This window comes from Zea mays, chromosome 4 (assembly GCF_902167145.1).
Source record: "Zea mays cultivar B73 chromosome 4, Zm-B73-REFERENCE-NAM-5.0, whole genome shotgun sequence".
In the NCBI taxonomy this organism is placed as follows: domain Eukaryota; kingdom Viridiplantae; phylum Streptophyta; class Magnoliopsida; order Poales; family Poaceae; genus Zea; species Zea mays.
In genome coordinates, this window is record NC_050099.1 from 214744620 (window position 1) to 214766439 (window position 21820).

A 21820-nucleotide genomic window follows, 5' to 3' on the forward strand; every position below is an offset into this window, starting at 1 on the left:
TAAAGATGTGGTGTACCTATTCCTTAACCCTTTACTCTAACAAACTATATTTAAATTAATTTTGAATGAACATAATCAAATTCAAAATACACAAATGCGAAAGACAGCAAGGTCACTAATAAAAAATAACTTAGCACATACACATGAAATTAGTCGTTCACTATACACATGATTCCAGGTTCAAAGACATACAAACTAAAATCACATATCGATACAGAAATTAGATCGCGGTTAACTATAAACTAGTGGGGTAGCATATAAATTGCAGGGCCTTTTTTGGTTTCTTTTGAACTAGAAAATCTCTAGATGAACCTTACACGAAATTAGAGGCTAAAAATAAAACATGTTCATCTTCTATCTCGTTCTAGTCGAGCAGAAGTGCAGAACACGCGAGCAGGGAAACTTGTTGGCGAGGTGGAAAGGGCTCGAACAAACGACGATGTACAACAGCAGGGCGCTCGATGAGGTCGCAGAGAAGCAGGGGAGCTCCAGGCGACGGTGAATCGGCAGCAGGGCACTGGGTATACTTCAGCGCAGTGGCTTCGTGGGCTCAAGAATGACTACGACAAAAGAAGAAGAGACAGGCAGGGAATGGTGTTGTGCGCTAGACAGGACTACAGGAGAGGAGCTGGAGCCAGTGGCGCTTATATAGCCACAAAGGAGGGGCTCGACGAACGGCAGCGTTGACCGCCGCTTAATCACCAATAAATTAATGTCCACGCCATAACGTCGGGAGGAAATGTCACGGGAAACGGTAATGGGCGAGGAGAACGGGAAATGGCCGAGCGTGGGTGTGCGCTGCGTGCAGCTCGGGCGACGTGTTTCCTTTATGAAGAAACGGCGACAACGTTCGCTGTATTTTTATTTTTCAAACGTACAGAATAGTGACGGCTGAGTTATAGTATAGCATGAACAGTGTCCGGGGGTGGGGCCCATCTGCCAGCCAGTCACGAGGGGTGAGGTGCTGGGAGTGCGGTACATGAGTTGTGGTCGAGCGGCCAACCAGGTGAGTCGTGAGAGCGTGAGGTTGGATTTATTTGTTTTTTATTTCAAAATTCTTTTTTTCTTTTCTATTTTTTTAAATAGGTGTATCTAAGAAATAGATATACTTAAATATATTTATATACTTTAATTATTCAAAAATTATAATAAATCCAATAATAATATAAAAATACACAATAAATAAACTCTAGGAAAAATTTCTATTATTTAAATTAATGGGACTTCAACAGATTATAAAAAAATCTTTGCAGTACATTACAAACAAACATCGTGCTCCAATAACAAGTGCATCAGTTACTTGGTAGATTTTAATTATTTATGAAATTGTTAAACTCGTTTATATCACCACTTTAATTATTTGAAAATATTTTTTCTTTCTTAATGAAATGAATAAAATAAGATTGTTTTTAAATTGATGGATTTGAGTTGTTACACACATAACTCACTTGAACTCCCACCGAGACATCACCATCCAGTCCTAGGCTTTCTCAAGGTCTCAGCAATACAACTCATAGTGGAGTAGAGTATTACGCTCAAGCTGCTCGAACCACTCTAAACCCTTTTGTGTTCTTGTGTTCGTCTGTCTCATTAGGCAAACCCTAGGCTGCCCCTATTTTTAGGATTAGGCAGGTGCCTTCCTCCACTCAGCTGGAGTTTACTCTCCTACAGTATCCATCCATCCCTATTACAATAGCGACGACTCAATGATGGTTAAGCCTGAAGGAAACAGGTGATGCCTAAGAGGGGGTGAATTAAAACTTCTAAAACTTTCACTAAACTAGGCCATAAATAAAATCCCTAGAGCAAAACATATGCAATTAATCAAACTAGAATGTGCAAATTAGGTTTTGTTTTAAGTGTTGCTATCTCTACCGCAATGGCTAAGTTTCAGTCTAAAACTATATAAGTACTAGTATAATGCCCGTGCTTTGCGACGGCAAAAAATATATTTAAAAAATATTAGAGTGCTGGTAAAAAAATTAGATTACATGATAGTGCTGGTCAAAAAAATTAAACGAATTATAAATTGGAACAGAGTATGATCTAACTTATTTTAAACTAAATGCTTATTTGTTTAGGGTTATATTATGCTTAGATTATATAATCTAACTTAGGTGTCGTTTGATAGGCCTCCTTGTAAGTGATTCTCGACGAGAATCACTCCTAAGCCAAACAGCTAAATCTCACATAGATTTAAGCGGGGAGCAGACAAGAATCACTGCTACATTTACACTCAAATTCAATGCCTCGGGTGCCCGACAGATACCATTATTGGAGGTTGAACAATTATAATGACAGTACAAACCAGAAGCAAAACTATTCTGAATTATGATCACATTCGATCGAGATGACGAATGAACAACAAAGATAACAAGTAGGGCACGGACAGCTGAACTAATAGGTAGCTGGCCTTCAGAACAATATTTGCATACCAGCACGGTAATTGAGAAAGCAAATAGAGTCCTAACTACAGGAATGGCTTCTTCTGAATCGATTAAGTCAAGGGTTCCTCCGAATCTCCCAGCCGTGATAAGTGGAGGTATGTCAGTTCCTACGAGAAAACAGAAAAAATAATAGTGATCAACTGAATGACAAGAGTGTTAGCTTTGTTGTACTTCTATAAGATGGAAACTGATGCAGCAACATAGTATTTGTGATCTGAATATCCGATGCTAATGGAACATCTCAGGAGTTATAAGTTCCGGTAGCAAATTCGGAAAGATAAAAATAATGTGGAAGAATTGGCATATATGCTTAACTTCCCAGGGTTTGCGTGTCAATATTTTAACCTTTACTTGTGCTTCACAAAATAGGAGTAATCAGCATTCATAAAGTCCAAACTTCTTACTGATTTATGAAAATCAAAGAGAGATGAATACAGCCACATTCTTCAGTGTGCTTAATATCTGAATATAAAACGTTAAGTATGTACACACCATATCCTTCCATAGAGATGATCTGCAAGTCTCCGCCGAAATATCGAGCATAAAGACGACTAATAGGAATCCCATAACCATATAAGCCATAGTTACTCCTTCATTATGTACATCAAGATCAGGAGGGTTTTCTGTTGTACTATAGAGATACGTAAAAATTCTTGAGAGACCACTCCTTGGTATTCCACCACCTTCATCAGTAATCTGCAAAAGTATGGTTTAGTCGAACAGTTCATACTTCATACCAGATCATGAATAATCGAAGCTATTGATTTTTGCTAACATTGGTGCAGAAGATACAATTTTGTCGGTTGAATATCACAATTAATGAGAAAATTCTAACAAAAGGCGTTAGCCAATTAGTTGGATTGGCTATCTCTTAGCATAATAAGGGCGTTTATTTACATTTCTGCTAGTTGCATTTGGCTATAACCAGAAGAAAAAAAGTCAGCTAGCATTGCTAGATGACTATTAATACGGGTCTTGTCTCCTCAGGCCAGCAAGAAATAAATAGAGTGAACTTCCCTTAAATCTCTTTTACTCCTTTGGCTACCATGGAACCATGCAAATACAAGAAAAGTCCAGCATCAGGATCAAGGTCAGCTGTAAAAATGAAACTACTTCGCACGACATCAATGTCTATTTGTCTTCCAGACACATATAAGACTGGGTCAACATCACTTAGATTTAAAGACAGCTCACAACTTCAGTTCTCTAGAATTACTTTTGTTTTGTTTACCTACCACAAGTACCACGAAGAATAAATTAACATACACATAAAAATTAATGGAACTGTAAGCTTGATTTTTTTAAAAAAAAATCAGCATCATGTTTGAGACTACAAACTTCCAATAAGAAAAGGTAATGAGGTAATGTGAATCTTAGGTAGAGTTACACCTTAATAGTCACGTCATCTGCTCCATCAGCAACTATGATTCGAACAGGAGGTGCAAGCTTATCATAATCCATATATCGTTCTTGTACTGCGCGAAGGGAGTTCTTCACCAGCTCAGAAATCATGAGATGTAGATGTGGTGTAACATATCTGCGATCAAGAGTTCAAGAATAGATCAGAATGTCATTTAGAAAGACTCCATGGTTTACTTTTCTGTTGGACAAAAGATCTTTTAGAGTTTCAGGGCCAACAAGAAAGAAAAAAATGCAGCATGGAATGATTTGAAAAAGGTTAGTATCAGTACACCTTACTTGTGAACTACAGTATGTTTAAGAAGGTCCATGTCCACCATGTCAAGGTCCACATCCGGGGAGTGGCGCTGCAGCAGGTCGAGATCATCGAGGAGCCGGCCCATGAGGTCCATGTCTTCAGTGGCGCCCTCGAGCGCCACCTGCACCTGCTCGAGTTGCCGCTTGACCTCCATCTCCTCCTTGAAGGCGCTGAAGAACTCCTCTTAATTCAAGATGGCTGTGAGAATTCCTACCCATAAATGCAGTTGTGAATAAATACAACATCTAGAGGAACAATCTACCTGAAAGAAAGGGTGTCAAAGTGGATCAATAATGTCAGCACGAGAAATAGCAAGTGCTTAAAAAAATCAAGTAAACTAATTATGTTTTAGCTAATAAATATCATCTTTACTCGAGTCAGAAATCGAAGAATAATAACATGTCACCTACCTCACTGTCTGTGCAAACAACAAGTCCATAGCGACCATCCCATGACTTGCTTTCAACCCAGTTAACACAATTAAACAATGAAATTGTTCCACCATAACATGCATTCAATGAGTCAACTCCTTCAATATCGGTATTGCCAGATTTCTGAATTCAAATGAAGCTGCTAAACTGTGGCTGAAGCAAGCTCAATTTGAAATTTTCAAGACAACCATTGAAAATTAAATGAATTATTAAGTTTTTTAGCTTTATCAACAAGCATCACTTGTCATGCCTGAAAGCTTCAACCATCTAAGTTTTTTTAAGTATTGAAAAGATTTTTCGTAATGAAAGAAACAAACCTCAAATATCTGCATCAGCCATGTCTTTATAGACTTGCTCTTGTCTATTACTGTTTCACTGCCAACTTCCAAACGTCCAATGCACTTTGGGTCAATGTTATAATTTTTCAGGAGGAACTTCACCACTGTCAAGCTGAGCCAATATCTTAATAAGTAAGATTTATAACAAAAACATTAAATGAGAAATAAATATTGTCTGGCTATTCAAAATGAAATAATATTGTATTAAATTGCATTGATTTAAACAGGTCATTACCATTTGCATTTCACAAATGACAGGATAAAGGTAAGGGATCAAGGAGGACAATTGTTTTCACAAATATGGGAACTTATATTCTGGTGTTGAAGGCACAATCAAATAGCTTAAAATCAAGCATTGCAAAGAGCTATATTTTGGCTTAGCAATGGCCCTCCCTTGCTTAATTTTGTGCATGACCATGCATATAACTCCAAAATAAAAAGATGATCAAAAGCCCAGCCACAGGTAGGTCTATGTCTAATGTTGTTTCCTTGTGTGTGTATACATAGATGCGAGGTTGACAGACTCTGGTTATGGATGGCAGAAAAGTCCAAAGAAAACCGCTTTGGAATCTTTATAGAAAAACTCAGACAAAGCGAAGCGCTGACTGATGGGCACTTATGAAGGGATGTGAAGAAGAGAAGAATAAAGATGGACCCGTGATGTGAAGTGGCACTCAAATAGCTAGTGACCGGCTCTATTGTTGGGCATTGAGTCACTGAGGGGTCTGATAAGGATTTTGACTTGTAGTGGGAATTTAATCCCCTCCAATCCCTTCCATTCCCCTTGGTTCTAAGAGAAACCAAACAGGGCCTGAGTGATTGGCAAATTATTGGTGATGTGTCTATAAATAAACCAAGGCACGACAAGGAACTCCCCAGAGCGAAGCTCACCTGCAACAAGTATTTGCCAGCCAAAGACCAAAGGTAGCTGTCACCATGGCTTCCCATGAGCTACGGGCAGTAGCTTTGCATCTGCTCATACAAACCCACCTCAAACTACTCACAGTAGCAGTTGTGTGCTCCATTTTCCCCTTGTCAGCTGGTGCTTTCACCAGCAACCACACTGCTACCAGGCGTCGGTGCTGCTTCAATTGAAACGGTCATTCGCCACCACGAATTACTCTGTCATCGCCTTCCGGTCATGGAGGGCCGGCACAGACTGCTGCCACTAGGTTGGCGTCTCATGTAGCAACTCTGATGGCTGGGTAACCTCGCCTACAACAACTTCAAATCTTCACAATTGCCATCTAGTGGGTTTAAACGCCTCCTCAAGCTTACACATCTCAACCTGTCAAGCTCTAGTTTTTCTGGCCTGGTGCCAGCCTGCATCAATAGGTTGACAAATCTCGTATCCCTTGACCTCTCTAATGGTTTTGACACAAGTGAACAAGTAAACAATGGTTTCCTTCTGTTCACATATGGTCCAGGAGACACTTCAGAGCTTGTGGTGGAAAATCTTGGAAACTTAATTCATAACCTTACCAATTTAAGGGGCTACATCTTGGCATGGTGGACCTGTCCAACAGTGGGAGCTAGTGGTGCAATACCATTGCCAAGTCCTGTCCTAAACTCCAGGTTCTTAGCTTACTGTTATGTCGCCTCTCTGGACCCGACTGTAGTTCACTTTCTACATTGGACTCACTTTCTATTGTTGACCTACAGTTGAATCACCTATCAGGTCCATTCCCAGATTTCTTTGCCAACTTCTCCAACTTAGACACAACCATCTTCGAGGATGGATGTCGCCCACAATATTCCGACATAAAAAGGTAGTGACAGTAGATATTTACTATAATCTTGACATTTCCGGTCACTTGCCAGATTTCTCGAATGGTAGTAGGTTGGAGAATCTCAATGTTGGTAGAACCAATTTCTCTAGTATAATACCAGCTTCACTTGGAAATCTCACATCTATGACGAAGTTGGGCCTTGTTGCAAGTCGCTTTTCTGAAGAGTTACCCCCATCCATGACCATGCATATAACTCCCGTATTTTAAATGACACAAGTTCAGTTCAAAGGTGCTAGATGTAAACATGGGAACCCAGAACATAGTGAAACCAGGTCAGCCTTACAAGGCTATATATTTTATTTATTCACCAATTGAAAAAAAAATAACTGCATTTAAGATGAACATATAGTTGCAAGACATTGACATGGGGTGGATAAACGTCACTGAATCTAGGACCCTAATAATTGACAAAGTTTCACTATAGAATTACAAAAGAACGTGGGCTTTAGAGTCAATAGATGGGGCACTCTTCTTACTACTAGTTTCAACAATCATTGCTTGTTGTCTACGAAGCAATACGAAAGTATACAACAAAATAAAAAATGGCTAATTGACTTCTAAAAAATGATGCCAAAAACTATCGAGTAAACATCTGATTTCATGCTCTACAAAGAAGTACATACCCATACAAATAGACGAACGTGAACTGGACAGAGCATGAAAATGGTGTATTTGTGACAATGTAATATCTCCAAACCTCATCGAGTAGCAACGGGCCAGCTTCACCTTCCAGTTCCAAATGTAAAGTGGTACCAATTAGCTTGCAATCTTCAGTCCAAACAACCCTATCTTCACGATCTTGAAGCTGGAGGTTTGGAGTTGGATCCTTGCTTTCTAGACATATCAGAAGGCCGCAAAAATCATCTGTTGAAATGAAGGATACATATTTCTGGGGATATTCCCACCATTGTCATCTGTTGCCATGTACGTGTTGTCTGTGTCGAGGCCTAGAACTACGTTTGTCGGACCTGGATCCAAGGAAGAGAGTGGTGTGGCGGCGGCACCAGAGAGGAGCGATGCAGGACGGGGGGAGGCAGAGGCAAAGAGCTAGGACAGAGAGGCGACATTCCGCAGGAGCGAGTGGCGCTGTGGTGGCGTCGGCGCTGGAGAAGAGCGGTGGAGGCCGACTGGAGGAGGGGAGGCGGAGAACTCGGCGACTATCAGCGGTGCTAGGGCGTGAGACCAAAACCCTAACCAGTAGAACTCGACGAGAGGGAAACGAAGGGAGAGTAGTCAGGCTGACTTACTGGCTGGCGTCGTCGCCTGTGGGGTGATGAGCAGCTTATGCGGCAGCTGTTGTAGCCCTGTTGCTCCCGCGGTGGAGCGCAGCAGCAGCAAGGAGCTGGTGATGGGGATAAAGGATGAGGTCACTGAGGCGACGTCGGCCTCAGATCTAAGGATCCGTGAGAGACCTATTCTTGGTGCGCGGCCCCGTGAAGACGCCCTCGCTGTAGTAGCCGATGCCACTGGCGTCGATGAGCACGGACACCAGCTTCTTGTGCACTGCCCGCTTCAGGGCGGACTCGTCGGCGTTGTTCATCACGGGGATCGCGGAGCAGATGGGTAGGAGAGCGTTGATGGCAGCCGCGCACCTCCTCCCCACGCCCTCAACACGCGCGCCATGCTGTTTGTTGGCCTCGGATCCCCGACGTCGATGGGAGATCCGCGGGCGGTCGCGGGGGATGGAAGGTGAGCGCCGCGGGGATCGCGGCTGCGGGATGCGTGGCTGCGCGGAGGATGGAAGGTGAGCGTTGGCGGCTGCAGGGGAGGGTTCGCCCGCGGGCGTGAGCGGAGCGGCAGAACGCGATTGTGTGGACACCTACAGTACTTACATAAGTAGTAGTAGATATATAGACAAGATTGAAACTTAAATGCTTAATATAAATGCGGAAGCTAAAGAGCAAGGTAGAGAGGCAAACTCCGAAACCGAGAGGTCCCGACTAATTCTCGTTGGTGCCCCTACGCAAAGGTGGGCGTTCGGGTTACCCGAAAATTTTGGGTCGGGTAATTCGGGTTTTTAAAATTTCGGGTTTTGGGAATCGATACCCGAAATTACAACGGGTTTCCCAATACCCGAAAATTCGGGTACCCGGAATTTCGGGTTCGGGTATTCCCGAACTACCCGAACTATTGTGTCGGCTTCATAAAAACACATACACCCTATTAAATTAGTATAAGAATATAGTTTAAATAATGATATACATGGACATATAAAACACCAGCAATCTACAATCACAAGTTATGCACACTTACACATAATTATATATGTACAAATTAATAATTAAGCATGACATGAGTACATGACACATGAAAGTTCGGGTAATTTGGGTATTTCGGGTACCCGATTGTGATACTCGAATTACCCGAAATAAATTCGGGTTTTGCAAGTTGCTACCCGAAATTCCCGAACAAAATTCGGGTTTCGGGTATTTCGGGTTCGGGTTTTGGGTTACGGGTTTTTGCCCAGCCCTACGCAAAGGGAAGCCCACGCGAGGGCCAAACACCTCGGTCGAGTAACTCCGTAGAGAGCTGCGGGCCTTCTCCACGCACAAGTGATGCTCCGCTTCTGGCTCCTCTCGGACGCTCCCCGTCGTTTCCACTATCGAGCTTCCGGCTGAAAACGTCGCAGGCCTCGTTCCCTCCGATACACGGTGGCGGCCATGACACAAACGCGGTTGTCACGGTCTCGCAAGACTCTCGCCCCCACTCGGTACAATTACAACGGCTCGCGCAAGAGCCGAGGGGTTGTGTGATTTTACAAAACTCACTCAACTAACTAGAATTCACCTAGAGCAAGCGCTAAAGCGATCTAACTAACCTAAACACTTCGCAAAGCACCTACGCTAATCACCGAGTGATTCTATTAAGCACTTAAATGTATGAGCACTTAGGAATGTCTACTATATGCCTTGGTATGTTGATTGGACTCCCACACCTTAGAATGACCGATTGGGGTGTATTTATAGCCCCAACACAAAACTAGTCGTTGGAGAAAAACTATGCTCTCTGCAGCATACCAGACATTGCATTATTCACTGTCCGGTGTGCCTAGCCATTGGTCTGACACTGCAGCCGACCATTAGCGCAGGCTTTTTACATCGGACACTCCGGACTTCACAGGGGGCAGTCCGGTGGTCTTCTCTCCACAGTGCCACCTGAAACTAGTCGTTGGGCTACTGTTCCCTGGTGCACCGGACAGTCCGACGTGTGGCACCGGACAGTCCGGTGTGCCACCGAACAGTCCGGTGCCTTCGCACGGGCAGTCCACCTGGCAACACTTGATTTGTTTCTTGGACTTCACTTGATATTCATAATGTCTTCTTTTGAGGTGTTGCTTTCCTCAATGTCTTGGTCTAAATAACTTTAGCATCATGTGAACTATAAACACAAACACTAGCAAATACATTAGTCCACAGGTTATATTGATCATCAAACACTAAAACATGTTTAGCCAAATGGACGACCGAGGTCCATTTTCTTTACAAAGCCAAATGTTCCAAATGATCCACTGCTCTAATATCACTTGTAGAGAATGGTGATGCCTAAGAAGTGTGAATTAGGCAATACAATTTATTTCTAATATATGGCCCCTATTTTTCTCTTAAGCAAAACAAATAAAAAGGACCAAGCTTATGTAACTATGATTTTGACTAAGTGTTGCTATCTCTATCGTGAACAGTCATGCAACCTAGGTTCTAAATCTATCCACTAGTCTATAACTAAGCTAGAAAGGTAAAACACATAGCCAAAGTAAACCTATCCACTAGGAGAGGCGGCGAGCGCTGCGGACAGCATTAGAATTCAGACAGATAGAGAACTCATGTGCCATTCAAATTGTCTCGTCTCACTCTGTTACATAATAACTGCTCCAGATTGCTTCTGCCCTGTACATAATCAGCACCTCATCTCAGGACCAAGCATTTTTCTCGGCACTAGCCACAGGAAGGTGACACCTACCATCTACCAAGTACCAACTCACACCTAAACTATTACGCAAAACCTAAGCAGAAAACATGCTAATGAATCGTACTGGCAAGTCAGTCTACGTGACACGGACGCAAGTGTGACTGGATGCTCGCAGAAGTCCAGTCTCATCTTCACATGCATTATGATGCGGTCGACGGTAGCTTCCTGTCTTCCACAGCAATATAAGCAGACGCAGGCAGCCATGTGAGAATTTCCAAGCTCAGAAGTCCCACCGATCAAGCTGCAGCCTAGCTTCGGTCATATCCTTCTGTGCCTTCCTTCGCCGATAGAAAATGGGGCAATCCCGACTGCAGTGGTTCGATTGCATACGAGTTTTAATCTTGTGACTGGAACCAAGTAATGAGCAGGTGTTGGATTGAGGGGAAAGCAGCAAACCTTGTGCAGAGAACGTCCTGGTGCAGAGATCCTTGGCACTCCTGGCATTGTGTCCATAGCCTCCCAAAGAGCATCTCCAGGTCAGAAACTGCGGAAAGCAAAATTTTGATCTGTCAGTGGTTAGCTCAGGAGCATAGTGCTTCCAAAGGCATAATGTAGATGCATTTCAGAGTGTACAGCACGTACCATTTGCTACTGTTTTGCAGTACAACTCTGCTTCTCTTCCCTTGCAATGTGAGCAAAGTGTCTGACTGGCACCACTGCAGGGTGAAAATGCAGCGCAAACGGTTAAGAGTTTATAGGCACTGGTTGCATAGTTATTGCATCTGTGCAATGTAGTGCATGTGTCACCTGATAACAGCTTTGCACCCAAGGCAAGTTAATTGTTTCTTTGCAAATTTCATTATCCCGCTATTGGAAGGAGTTGAGATTGAAACAGATCTGGTGTGGCTTCCATGAAGCAACTCTTTGCTGGCATTCTTCAGAATTGGCTCAAAGATCCTCAAAAGTGGCTGCCGATTGACAAGTGGTCAGTTACAAAAAAAAATGGAAAGCAGAAGGGGAGAGGCTATGAATACTAGGTGAAGCATAGGGCACAAACCTTGCTAATTTGGTTCTCAAGGTAGTATTGAGGATCAATGGGTATATTATTGTCCAAAACATAAATCGGATCTTCTGATTTCTCATATGCCTGCATGCAGAAAGACAAATGTATCAAACACACTACCACATTATGACAGATAATACCGCAGCACATGATGCAGACTTTTTTACCTTTGCCCCTTTTGCTGCTTTAATTATTACATAAGGAACACGGTCACCAACAGTAGGTGCAGTAGCTGGATCTCTCTGCTCAAGAAAACCATGATTTTTCAGCAGCACTACGACACCATATCTTAAGAATGGGTTGAATATCATCAAGATATGGTAATAACACCTAGGTTCATACCTTTCGCATCCTCTCAGCAAGCTCCACATGAGCAGCTTTTACCGCATAATCTTCTCCCGTTTTTGTCAAACCCTGTGCATCTCAAACAGTCAAAAGAGTTGCAACACAATATAAAATTCATCTTAAAACAGTTGAATTTGCCCACCTTTGTTATAACAAGAAGAGACAAGTCCACACGATTCATTAATAGATCAGATATGGTGTTCTTGACATATTGGACTGCACCAGGAACATCACGGTCTACCAGTATTTTATGAAGGCACTCGGTTACCAGGTTCTTTACCAGTAAACAGTTGTCCCTTCTTACAGTTTCAATACCTGCACGCAAGATAGAAGACATTTGAAAGGAAGGATAACTAACATCTGTGTCCACATCCAATGAAAATAGTTTATGCTTTACACAGCTAAACAAAAAAGGAATACCTTTTGCATCCATTTTGTCAAATTTCTCAGGATTCGTCCAGTACAAACCAGCATATCTCTTCTTGCTGATTAGAAGGTAAGGAAAATAGACCTTCTCAAACTCCAGTTTGATGGGCTGTGAGAAAGATGTCATAAGCAACGTGTGAATTGAAACTTAAATGAAAAGCAAATGAAAGCTTAGCTGGATACGTTACAAATCTTTTGCAACGTGTGAATTGGAACTTAAATGAAAAGCAAATGAAAGCTTGGACAATTTTTTCATTCTATTTTGACCAGTGTCAAATTTCCTATATTTGGCCAGATGGGAAGAATACAGACAGCGATAGATTAGAACAGATAGCTGACTAGATAAGAATTGGAGCTAATAAAGCTAGAAACTACTATGAGGCAGTAACCTTGCAGTTAGAACTCAGAAGTTTAAAGGGTTCAGATTTTTTTTTTGTTCTTGAAAAGGAGCATTCTCTTAACTGGTTTCACTGTTCCAAATAGGTTTCGGTGAGATAACGATTGGAGCTTGATCACAAAAAAGGTCATGGATGGTATCAAGTACGACAATTCTAAAATGCGTACAAACAAGCCAATGTTCTACTCAAATGCTGTATGACTCATTCCAAAGCCTCATGTTTGTCTGTTCACCTTGGTAAAGGTTCCACTAATATAATCTGCAGCTTCTCTTCCTAACTTCATTGCATCTTCAACTGTAGAAACACCAAACTGTACCATCACAGAATCAGTGTCCCCATAAATTACCTGTGAAGTCACCAAATTTTCTGTATCAGTTATTTCAGAAAATGAGTGAAAGGCATCTTCAGACCCAAGAAATAAGCAGGCAAAAAGCTTGCTGAAATAAAAAAACTGGCTACAGTGACTTCCAAGAAATTGAACATGAGGGCAAAATATCACAAGAACAAGGTCTTGAGCAATGCTCATGGTTCTTGGGCGCACGGTGAAGCTCTAATTCGGTGTCACTAAGCTGATGTCTAGCTAAAAACTAATGGAATCAAATTTTCATGCGCACAATGTAGTGTCAGTTTTAGATAGTGGTTTGCATGGGTTGACCTTTTATATATGTTGAGTTGTTTTTCAGTTGATATCCCTAGATCAGGCTACAATACTCATAGGACAATCTGTTGGTGGAACTAAAACCCTAACCCTAAGCAGGGTTGGGAGATATATTTATAATAGTAGTAGTTGAGACTAAACCCATTACACAAACACAGCCCATTACATTAGGCATTACACAGTAGCTCTAACCCCCTGTGAGAAGTAGTCGGGACATGAAGAACTCGCACATCCCCAACGATGACACGCTCGCGACGAAGTGGAGGTAGAGCTCGACATGTGTCGTGCGCAAGTGCTGGACGGGGTTGGTGGAGAGGTAAATGGCGTTGACGTTGTACAGTAGACAAGAGTGCTCCGTGTCAGCGGACTGTGTAGCTCCTGAAGTAGGAGATGAAGCCACGCTGCCTCGGCTACACTGTTAGCCACAGCGCGGTACTCGGCCTCGGCGCTGGAGCAGGAGATGATTGGTTGCCGCTTCAAGGACCAGGAGACAAGACTGACGCCAAGGAACACGACGAAGTCGATAGTGCCCCGGAGGTACCACAGGATCCACTTCATAGCGATGAGATGTGGCTCCCACGGGGCGTGCATATGAAGGCACGCCTTCTAGACGACATAGGTGATGTCGGGTTGGGTGAAGACGAGGTACTGCAGCGTCCTAGCAAGACTCCGGTAGCTGGTGGGATCAGCTACCAGGGGACGTTGTCCGAGCAGGCCTTGCCTCGTACAGGGATTACAGTCAGCCATGCCAACACGCTCGAGGATGTCGACAGTGTACTGGTGATGGTGGAGAAACAAGCCCTAGGACCGGCGCTCCACGATGATCCCTGGGAAGTGCTACAGCTCACTCAGGTCCTTCATCACGATGATGCGTCGTAGGAGGCCGGGGGAGGTCATGAAGATGATGTCGTCGACGTAGAGGAGGTACGTCGTGTCCAGGCCACGACATAAGACGAACAAGGAGGTGTCCGCCTTGGCCTCGACGAAGCCTTATGCGAGTAAGATGGCAAAGCGACTGTACCAAGCTCGAGGCACCTGCTTGAGGCCGTAGAGGGACCGGTTGAGCTTGCAGACCAAGTCGAGGTGAGCTAGGTCGACAAAACTAATCGGCTAAGTGCAATACACTATCTCCGTCAGAGTGCCTTGAAAGAAGGCATTCTTGACATTGAGTTGATGCATTGGCCAAGCCTGTGAGAGAGCCAGAGTCAGAACAGTGTGAATGATACCAGGCTTCACCACTGGGTTGAAGGTCTCGTCATAGTCCACCCTGGGACACTGCATGAAGCCACGCAAGACACAGCGAGCCTTGTACTGATCCAAGGAGCCATCTGCCTTCACCTTCAGCTTGAAGATCCATTTCTCGGTGACCACATTGGTGCCAGAGAAGCGGGGCACCATGTCCCAGGTGTGGTTCGCCTGCAAGGCCTCGTACTCCATAGAGTTGGGGTTGGTGAGCGCACTACGGACATAGGATGGCTCGGGGGAGAGCGCCGAAGAGGTGGACGTCGTGAGAATCAGGCGGTCAACAGGCCGGAGGACACAGGCGACTCGTCAGGTAACCATTGGGTGGACATGCCCGAGGTCCCGGTGGAGGGCAATGGGGTGATACACCAACGGCTCCTCGCGAGAGGGAGCCAGGGCATCGACCCAACCACATCACTGGTAGACGTGAACGGGGTCCGCGAAGCGTGATGAAAAGGCCAACTCGGCGAACGTCGGTGGGGCCGTGCGTGGCAGCACGAGGGACGCTCGGTCTGCGCGAGATGGCGCGGGAGACGCCGGAGACACACAAGGTTGCGCGAGAGATGGCAGAGCCACACGTGGCAGTAAGACTCTGAGGCTGCATGTGGCGGCGCGGGAGACACCGGGGCTACGCGGGAGACTCTAGGGCCGCGCGTGGCAGCAAGAGACGACGGTGCCACGTGGAGCAGCACGGGGGGTAGCGGGGCTGCGCATGGCACGGTGGGGGTGCAAGAAGCAAGGGTGCAAGAGCGGGAACCACATAGTCTGCCTCAAGGAAGGTGTCGTACTAAGAGGGCGAGGCAGCGAAAGGGGAAACAGAGAAGGGAAAGTCAGACTCATCAAAGACGGAAGACGAGGACTCTGTGGGTGAAGAGTGAAGGCACCGGTACCCCTTGTGATCAGGAGAGTATCCAAGGAAGACACGAGTGGAACGAGGAGCAAGCTTGTGAGCGACAGTGGCAGAGAGATTAGGATAGCAAGCGCACCCGAACACGCGATGGTGATCGTAGGAGGGAAAGGTGACAAAGAGTGCAAAGTAGGGGGTGAGGTGACGAACCGCCTTGGTGGGGAGGAATTCAGCAGATAGGTAGAAGTGGCTAGCCCCTCGGCCCAGTAACGAGCGGGTAGGTAGGCCTGGAACAGCAGGGGGCGCATGACGTTGTTCGTGGTGCGAATCATGCGCTCAACTCTGCCATAATGAGAAGTGTAGGGGCACGATATCCTCATCTGAACGCTGTGTGGAAGGAAGAAGTCACAAGATGCTGAGTTATCAAACTCCTGCCCGTTGTCACACTGGACAGCCCGGATGGTCCAAACTGAGTGTAAACCCAAGCGAAGAAGTGAGAGAGCATGGAGCATTTATCAGACTTCAAGCGCAAAGGAAAAGTCCATAAGAAATGAGAGTAATCATCCAGAATGAGCAAGTATATTTATTGCCAAAAATGTTGATAACAGGGGATGTCCAAACATCACAGTGAACCAAATCAAAATCGCTTGCTGTTCTAGAAGAGGGAAAAGGAAGCCAAACATATCGACCTAACTGACAGGTATGACACAAATGCTCAAAAGAACTTCGACTACATGAGATAACAGAACTGCTAGACAACTTGGACATCACATCACGCCCGAGGTGGGCAAAGCGGCGGTGCCAAGTGATAGATGAGGTAGCAGCGGTCAGAGCATGCGAGGCGGAGGTCATGGAAGAGGAGGCAGGCAGGCGAAGTGTGTATAGCGGCCCGGAGCTATCACACCACGCAAGAAGGGTCCTGGTAGCAAGGTCCTTCACAAACAAGCCAAAGGGGTCAAACTCCATAGAGCAAGAGTTGTCAGTGTTAAATTGACGAACGGAAAGAAAACTCCAAATAATATTAGGAGCAATAAAGATGGTCTTGAGGCGGAAGGGGCTGGGGAGAACATCACCTACTGAGGTGACGGGGAGAACCGACCCATCGCTGATGATAATGGAGGAAGAGAAGGGTGAGGGGGAACGGTGGAAGATAAAGTACTGCCGTCAAGGGTGATGTGGTACGAGGCACCGGAGTCAGTCACCCAGTCAGTGACCAAGATGGACAGTGCCAGAATCATCGTGTTGAACGACCCAGCAAGAGATTGTGTCCCACCCGCCACCGCAAGGGCCCCACGAGGGCGCATGAGGGGAGGGAAGGGGAGGCAGGAGACCCGGCTGGTGCTGAAGTGGAGTCGGGTGTGCCGGTAGCGCCAATGGGAGCGAAGCAATGTAGAAGGTTGGTTGGACACAACCAAGGAGTACCCGCAAACGGTCCAGACCACATGGAGATGGAGCCAATCCACGGGTTGTAGAAGGATGGCCACGAGCCACCGCCATGGGCCGCCGGAGGACCACCGGGGCCGTCGTCGCGACCACGACCGCCCTGGCGACGACGACGACCACAAACGGAGTTGGCAACTGTATGAGGGGCGCTAGAGGACGAGGGGGTTGCACTCGAACGAGGGGGCACACCCCTGGAGACAGTAGGAGATGCCCGTTGGGGCTACCACTGTAGAGGGCGTCGAGGCGTCGGTGGTGGTGATAGTCGCAGACGTGAGTTCCTCGAGCAAGAGATCATCGCAGACCCGAGAGAAGGACGGGAACAAGGTGAACCACGTGAGGATGGCTCGTAGGTACGCGTATCGAGGACTGAGCCCGCGCAGGAGGTTGAAAACGAGTGTCTCGTCCGTCACTGATAAGCCAAGGTTACGGAGGATGTATGCCATGGTATTCATCTCCAAGCAGTACTAAGTGACGGAGAGATCCACATGGACAAGCTGGTGTCCACATGAAGGATCCGGATCTGACAATGCGGAGGAACTGAACCTCGATAGCAACTCATGTCTGGCAAGCGGTGCCCCCCCCCACCCCCACCCCCCCCCCCCCCCCCCCGCGGACGGCGTCCTACATCGACCGTGAGAGTGCTGAGGATCATGTTGTTCATTCGATACTAGGCCTACGTCGCCACGACCGCATCGATGAGGATGTGGTCGTCGAGGGCATAGAGGTGCGAGTCGGCAGGACTTGGTCCCACTAGCGAGGGTACTGGGCCCAGTCCGGGACGAGGACGACGAGGGCCCGTATGCTTGGGATCCCTGTCGCCTAAGCATGAAGACTGGCGATGACCGCATCCGGTGTAAGAAGGGTGTTGTTGGCTTCAATGTCGTGCATGGAGTGAGAGTCATCACCCGAGACACCTCCAAACAGGTGAGTGGTGTCGATAAGTTGGCACTCAAGGGTGCCGACGGCCGCGTGATCCTACTCCTAGGCACGAGCAGCAGCCTGTGTGCGCTGACGAGCAGCGGCGAGAACATCGTTGGGAACGCGACGCTGAGAAGTAGTGAGCGTCAGTGGATGGATGTAGATCAGCGAAAAGTGGACAGGACATGTCGCATCCGAGAACGCGCCAAGCGCCTATGCAAGTGTGTACAACCCCCCGGTGCCGCTCATCGGGCCCAAGTAGGGGAAGTGAGGGGCAAGGAGGGCGCCACGGAGGGCGGCAGCGTCGAGTAGGGAATACACAGGCAGCGAAGGTGGGGAGAAGTCACCTGTGGTGGCTACGCGAGATGCCACAGCACCTCTATCTAGGGCGAGCGCGTCCGCGCCAAGGGGAGGGGGTCGCGTCGGAAAGAGGAAGGACTGCCGGAGCCGAGGTTGCCGAGGGCGGAGGCGAAGCACTGTGTAGGAGTTGTGGGCCGATCCCCAAGCGCGCGAGGGAGAGGACCGCGCCAAGCTCGACGGTGACGCTAGGCGAAAGCAGCGCATCCACGCCTAGGGGAAAGGCACCCGACAGGGCAGCGCTGGAGGAGTCGATAGACAGGGCCACCATGGGTGAGGCAAGGCGGGAGCGAGGCAAGCGGGAAGACAATTTGGCGGATGGAGCTGCCGGGGGGAGAGAAGGCCGGCAGCCTACGGGGAATGGGAGTCTGCGGCTGGAGCAGCCGACAACCGGCGGGAGGTGGAGCCAGCGGCGACTGGCAGAGGTGGGAGAGGGAGAGGAAAAATAAAACTTAGCTAGATACCATGTTGGTGGAACTAAAACCATAACCGTAACCAAGGTTGGGAGATATATTTATATTAGGAGTAGTTGGTCCTAAGCCCATTACATTAGGCATTACACATTAGCTCTAACATTGTTGGAATATAATATAAGTGAATTGTCTGCCTCTTCCTATCAGCTTAAGTTTTTGGGTTGATCTGATTGGTGCATGCAACTTAATATGGTATCAAAGCCAGAGGTCACGAGTTCGAATCCTGGTTAGCACAATTAAAATAAAAATAGTTGTTGCTCGCTCCTATTTCACGTCTATGACACAAAAGTGGCTCGTCGTGAGGGGGTGTTGGAATATAATATAGGTGAATTGTCCGCCTCTTTCTATCAGCTTAAGCGCTTTTGGGTTGATCTAGTTGGTGCATGCAACTTAATAAACACAATCATCAATCATGAAGATACAAGAGCAAAAGTTGGAGGCTTGAAGTTTGTGAGATCAAGCAGAAAAAATTAACAGGGAATCCAACAGATTTGTATAAGAACAATGCAACCCTACTTTACCTCTGCAGTATGCTCATAACCTCCTACTGTTGTGAATTTATCTTCAACAAGCTTTTTTGTATGTTCAATCATCTGTCGTCCTGTGTGGCCAAAATGCTTCAGTGCAAGAATCTTGACATCAAAATAGCTAACAAATCATACAATGAATTTCTTAATTATGTTAAAATACGGCTTACCATAGCTGGTCACACTTGAAGAAATCTCTAAGCAAGGTAACTGACCAACAGTTGCTCCAGTGAAACCATAAACTGAGTTTGCACTTATCTGAAACATAAGCAATTTAACAATGTCATTATTCAAGTAGTTCAAATTTGAATCAATGTTTTGATGGAATCAGGGGAAACAATATGGAAGTACTTTCAGTGCAAGTTGACGACCATCAAGAACAGCCCTTTCGAGTGGGTCCTTCGCTTCCTGAACAAATAATTGGCAAGTTTAACATGGGACAAAGACTTAGCACTGCATGAATATCTAGCTTTTTGCAAGCTATGATGCATGGATACACTGGGTGGGCAGCGTATCCAAGTATCTGATACAGATACGCACAGGACATGGCTTCAATAAATATCAGCAACGTATTGGAATAAAAATAAATTCGATAAACCACAATAAGTATCAGGGCAGACTCCAGTTAACCCCCGATGACCCCATCTCCTTTGCCTCATCCACCCAACGCATACTAGGTGTATCACTCTGCCACCCACCCACACAAGCATCGATGCAGCACAGTCAAGCACCTCCGCCCACTGGCTGCAGCCACATGCTTCACCATGTTGGCAAGCATGCAACTTCACAACGCCCATGAAGATTCAACATGCCTGCGTCAAAGCACACACAAGCGCAACACAGATGAGCCTCCACCATGCTGAGTTGCTGATGATGCACCTCCACCACGCTTGTGATACTGATGACGATTCAGTAGCAAGTCAAAGCCACTTCCAGTGACCTTCCTTTCCAAATCACTATCTAGTTTTGTTCTTCAGTACTTGAGCTATTGGTTGATTTTCCTTGTTCTCTTTCCGGATCTAGTGTTGTTTGCTATGTGTTGACCATGATTTTTCGCAGACACAAGTAGATGGCATGACCCAACAAATTCAAGTACTAGTGCCACTGTGCCAGACTGCCAGTACTTCATTTACACCAGGGCTCCTACATTACTTCTATGTTTTATTGTGTGATTTATGATCTTTATTAGTTAAAAATTAGTGAATGGAGATGCTCAGTTTCCTTCTCACTGATCGTAAAACTGGGAAAAAATAAAACACCAATATTGTAGGTAATTTTGATGCTTCTTTTGGCTGCTACTGTTTCCAGAATTCTGATACATTTATTGTTTATTTATTTATTTAAAAAATAGTAAAATGTATCTGTGTAAAGGGTTTTCTGGGAAAAAAATCATATCCATTTATACATATCCATGATGCATAGTTTGCGAGTGTGAAAGATCTACTGCCTCCGTTCTAAATTGTAGGTCGTTTTGAATTTTCAAGGTACATAGCAAGCTATGCACCTAGATATACGCTAGGTTTAGACATATAGTAAGTAAAAGACTATGTATCTAGAAAAGCCAAAAAACTGTGATTTATCTAGAAAGGCCAAAACGGCTTATAATTTAGAACAGAGATAGTACAATTTTCTTACAGATGCATTGAAAAAATACCTTTAAATCTGCTTTTGCCCTTTTCCGAGCTGCTAATAGTTCTTCAAGGATCTCAGGAAGTATACCCTGATATTGTGTTCATAAGCTTGGTTAGAGAACACATCTTCGAAGTTCGAACAGCTATTATCAAGGCAGGATGCAATTACCTTCTGTAGTTCTGGTTTTACAAATATTTCACCAGATGGGGTTTTATTGACGAATTCTGGAGGTAAGTTGAGTTTACGGGCCTCCTCAGGGGGCACCTCAAAAATTAAATAAAAACTAGTAAATTGGCATCCATTATAGAGACCAAAGGCCTTTCTAGAGCATGCAGCAATAGTTATAACTAAATAAGCATCAGAAATCCTACCAAAGTACAGTAGCAAAGGTTATATGCCATCATGATGGATGGATACAAAGAAGCAAAGTCCAAAGTTGCGATGGGCTTCTCATAAAATCCAGCCCTTGCCTCCAAAACCTAAAAATTGAAGGATACATAGATTACAGCAATTCCTTATAGTACAAAAGAAACAAAACTAAATTGTTCATTGCACGATCAATTCAGAAGGTGGGAAAACTGATGAAAGTTTATTGCTTCAGATGGAAAGATAGCTAGCATACACAAAACCATGTTTCTAGAGTAGAAAACTCTGCACATGTATTTCATTTCCACACGCATCAAGTACAAATTTTGTAATAAGTGGGGATAGCTTAACTAGTCACTAGATTTTCTTAAGCCTGTGATGACAAATATCTATATCCTCAGTTCAAGTCAAGCAATGCAAAGATAGTTTCAGTGTACAGAGCAAACTAAAAAGATTGTAATAGACAAATATAAATATCCTAATAACTGTAATAGCT

At 45.2% G+C, this 21820-nt stretch overlaps 1 protein-coding gene and 1 pseudogene across 1 annotated transcript in view; both read right to left on the bottom strand.

The window, feature by feature from the left end:
- Window positions 1–2392: 2392 nt before the first annotated feature.
- LOC109945930 (pyruvate dehydrogenase (acetyl-transferring) kinase, mitochondrial-like) lies at window positions 2393–4646 on the bottom strand (annotated as a pseudogene).
- Window positions 4647–10510: 5864 nt separating this feature from the next.
- Window positions 10511–21820, bottom strand: part of LOC103654581 (DNA polymerase delta catalytic subunit) — a 29445-nt gene continuing 18135 nt past the window's right edge. Inside the window, exons 15-30 of the mRNA XM_008681422.4 lie at window positions 21330–21437; window positions 21127–21222; window positions 20981–21046; window positions 19678–19734; window positions 19497–19584; window positions 19321–19400; window positions 13094–13207; window positions 12458–12572; window positions 12180–12352; window positions 12035–12106; window positions 11860–11934; window positions 11687–11776; window positions 11437–11597; window positions 11272–11345; window positions 11086–11173; window positions 10511–10997 (exon numbers count right to left, since the gene is read on the bottom strand). Coding sequence (XP_008679644.2) covers window positions 10910–10997; window positions 11086–11173; window positions 11272–11345; window positions 11437–11597; window positions 11687–11776; window positions 11860–11934; window positions 12035–12106; window positions 12180–12352; window positions 12458–12572; window positions 13094–13207; window positions 19321–19400; window positions 19497–19584; window positions 19678–19734; window positions 20981–21046; window positions 21127–21222; window positions 21330–21437 — 1545 coding nt within the window. The 3' untranslated portion in view covers window positions 10511–10909. The remainder of the gene's footprint in view (window positions 10998–11085; window positions 11174–11271; window positions 11346–11436; window positions 11598–11686; window positions 11777–11859; window positions 11935–12034; window positions 12107–12179; window positions 12353–12457; window positions 12573–13093; window positions 13208–19320; window positions 19401–19496; window positions 19585–19677; window positions 19735–20980; window positions 21047–21126; window positions 21223–21329; window positions 21438–21820) is intronic.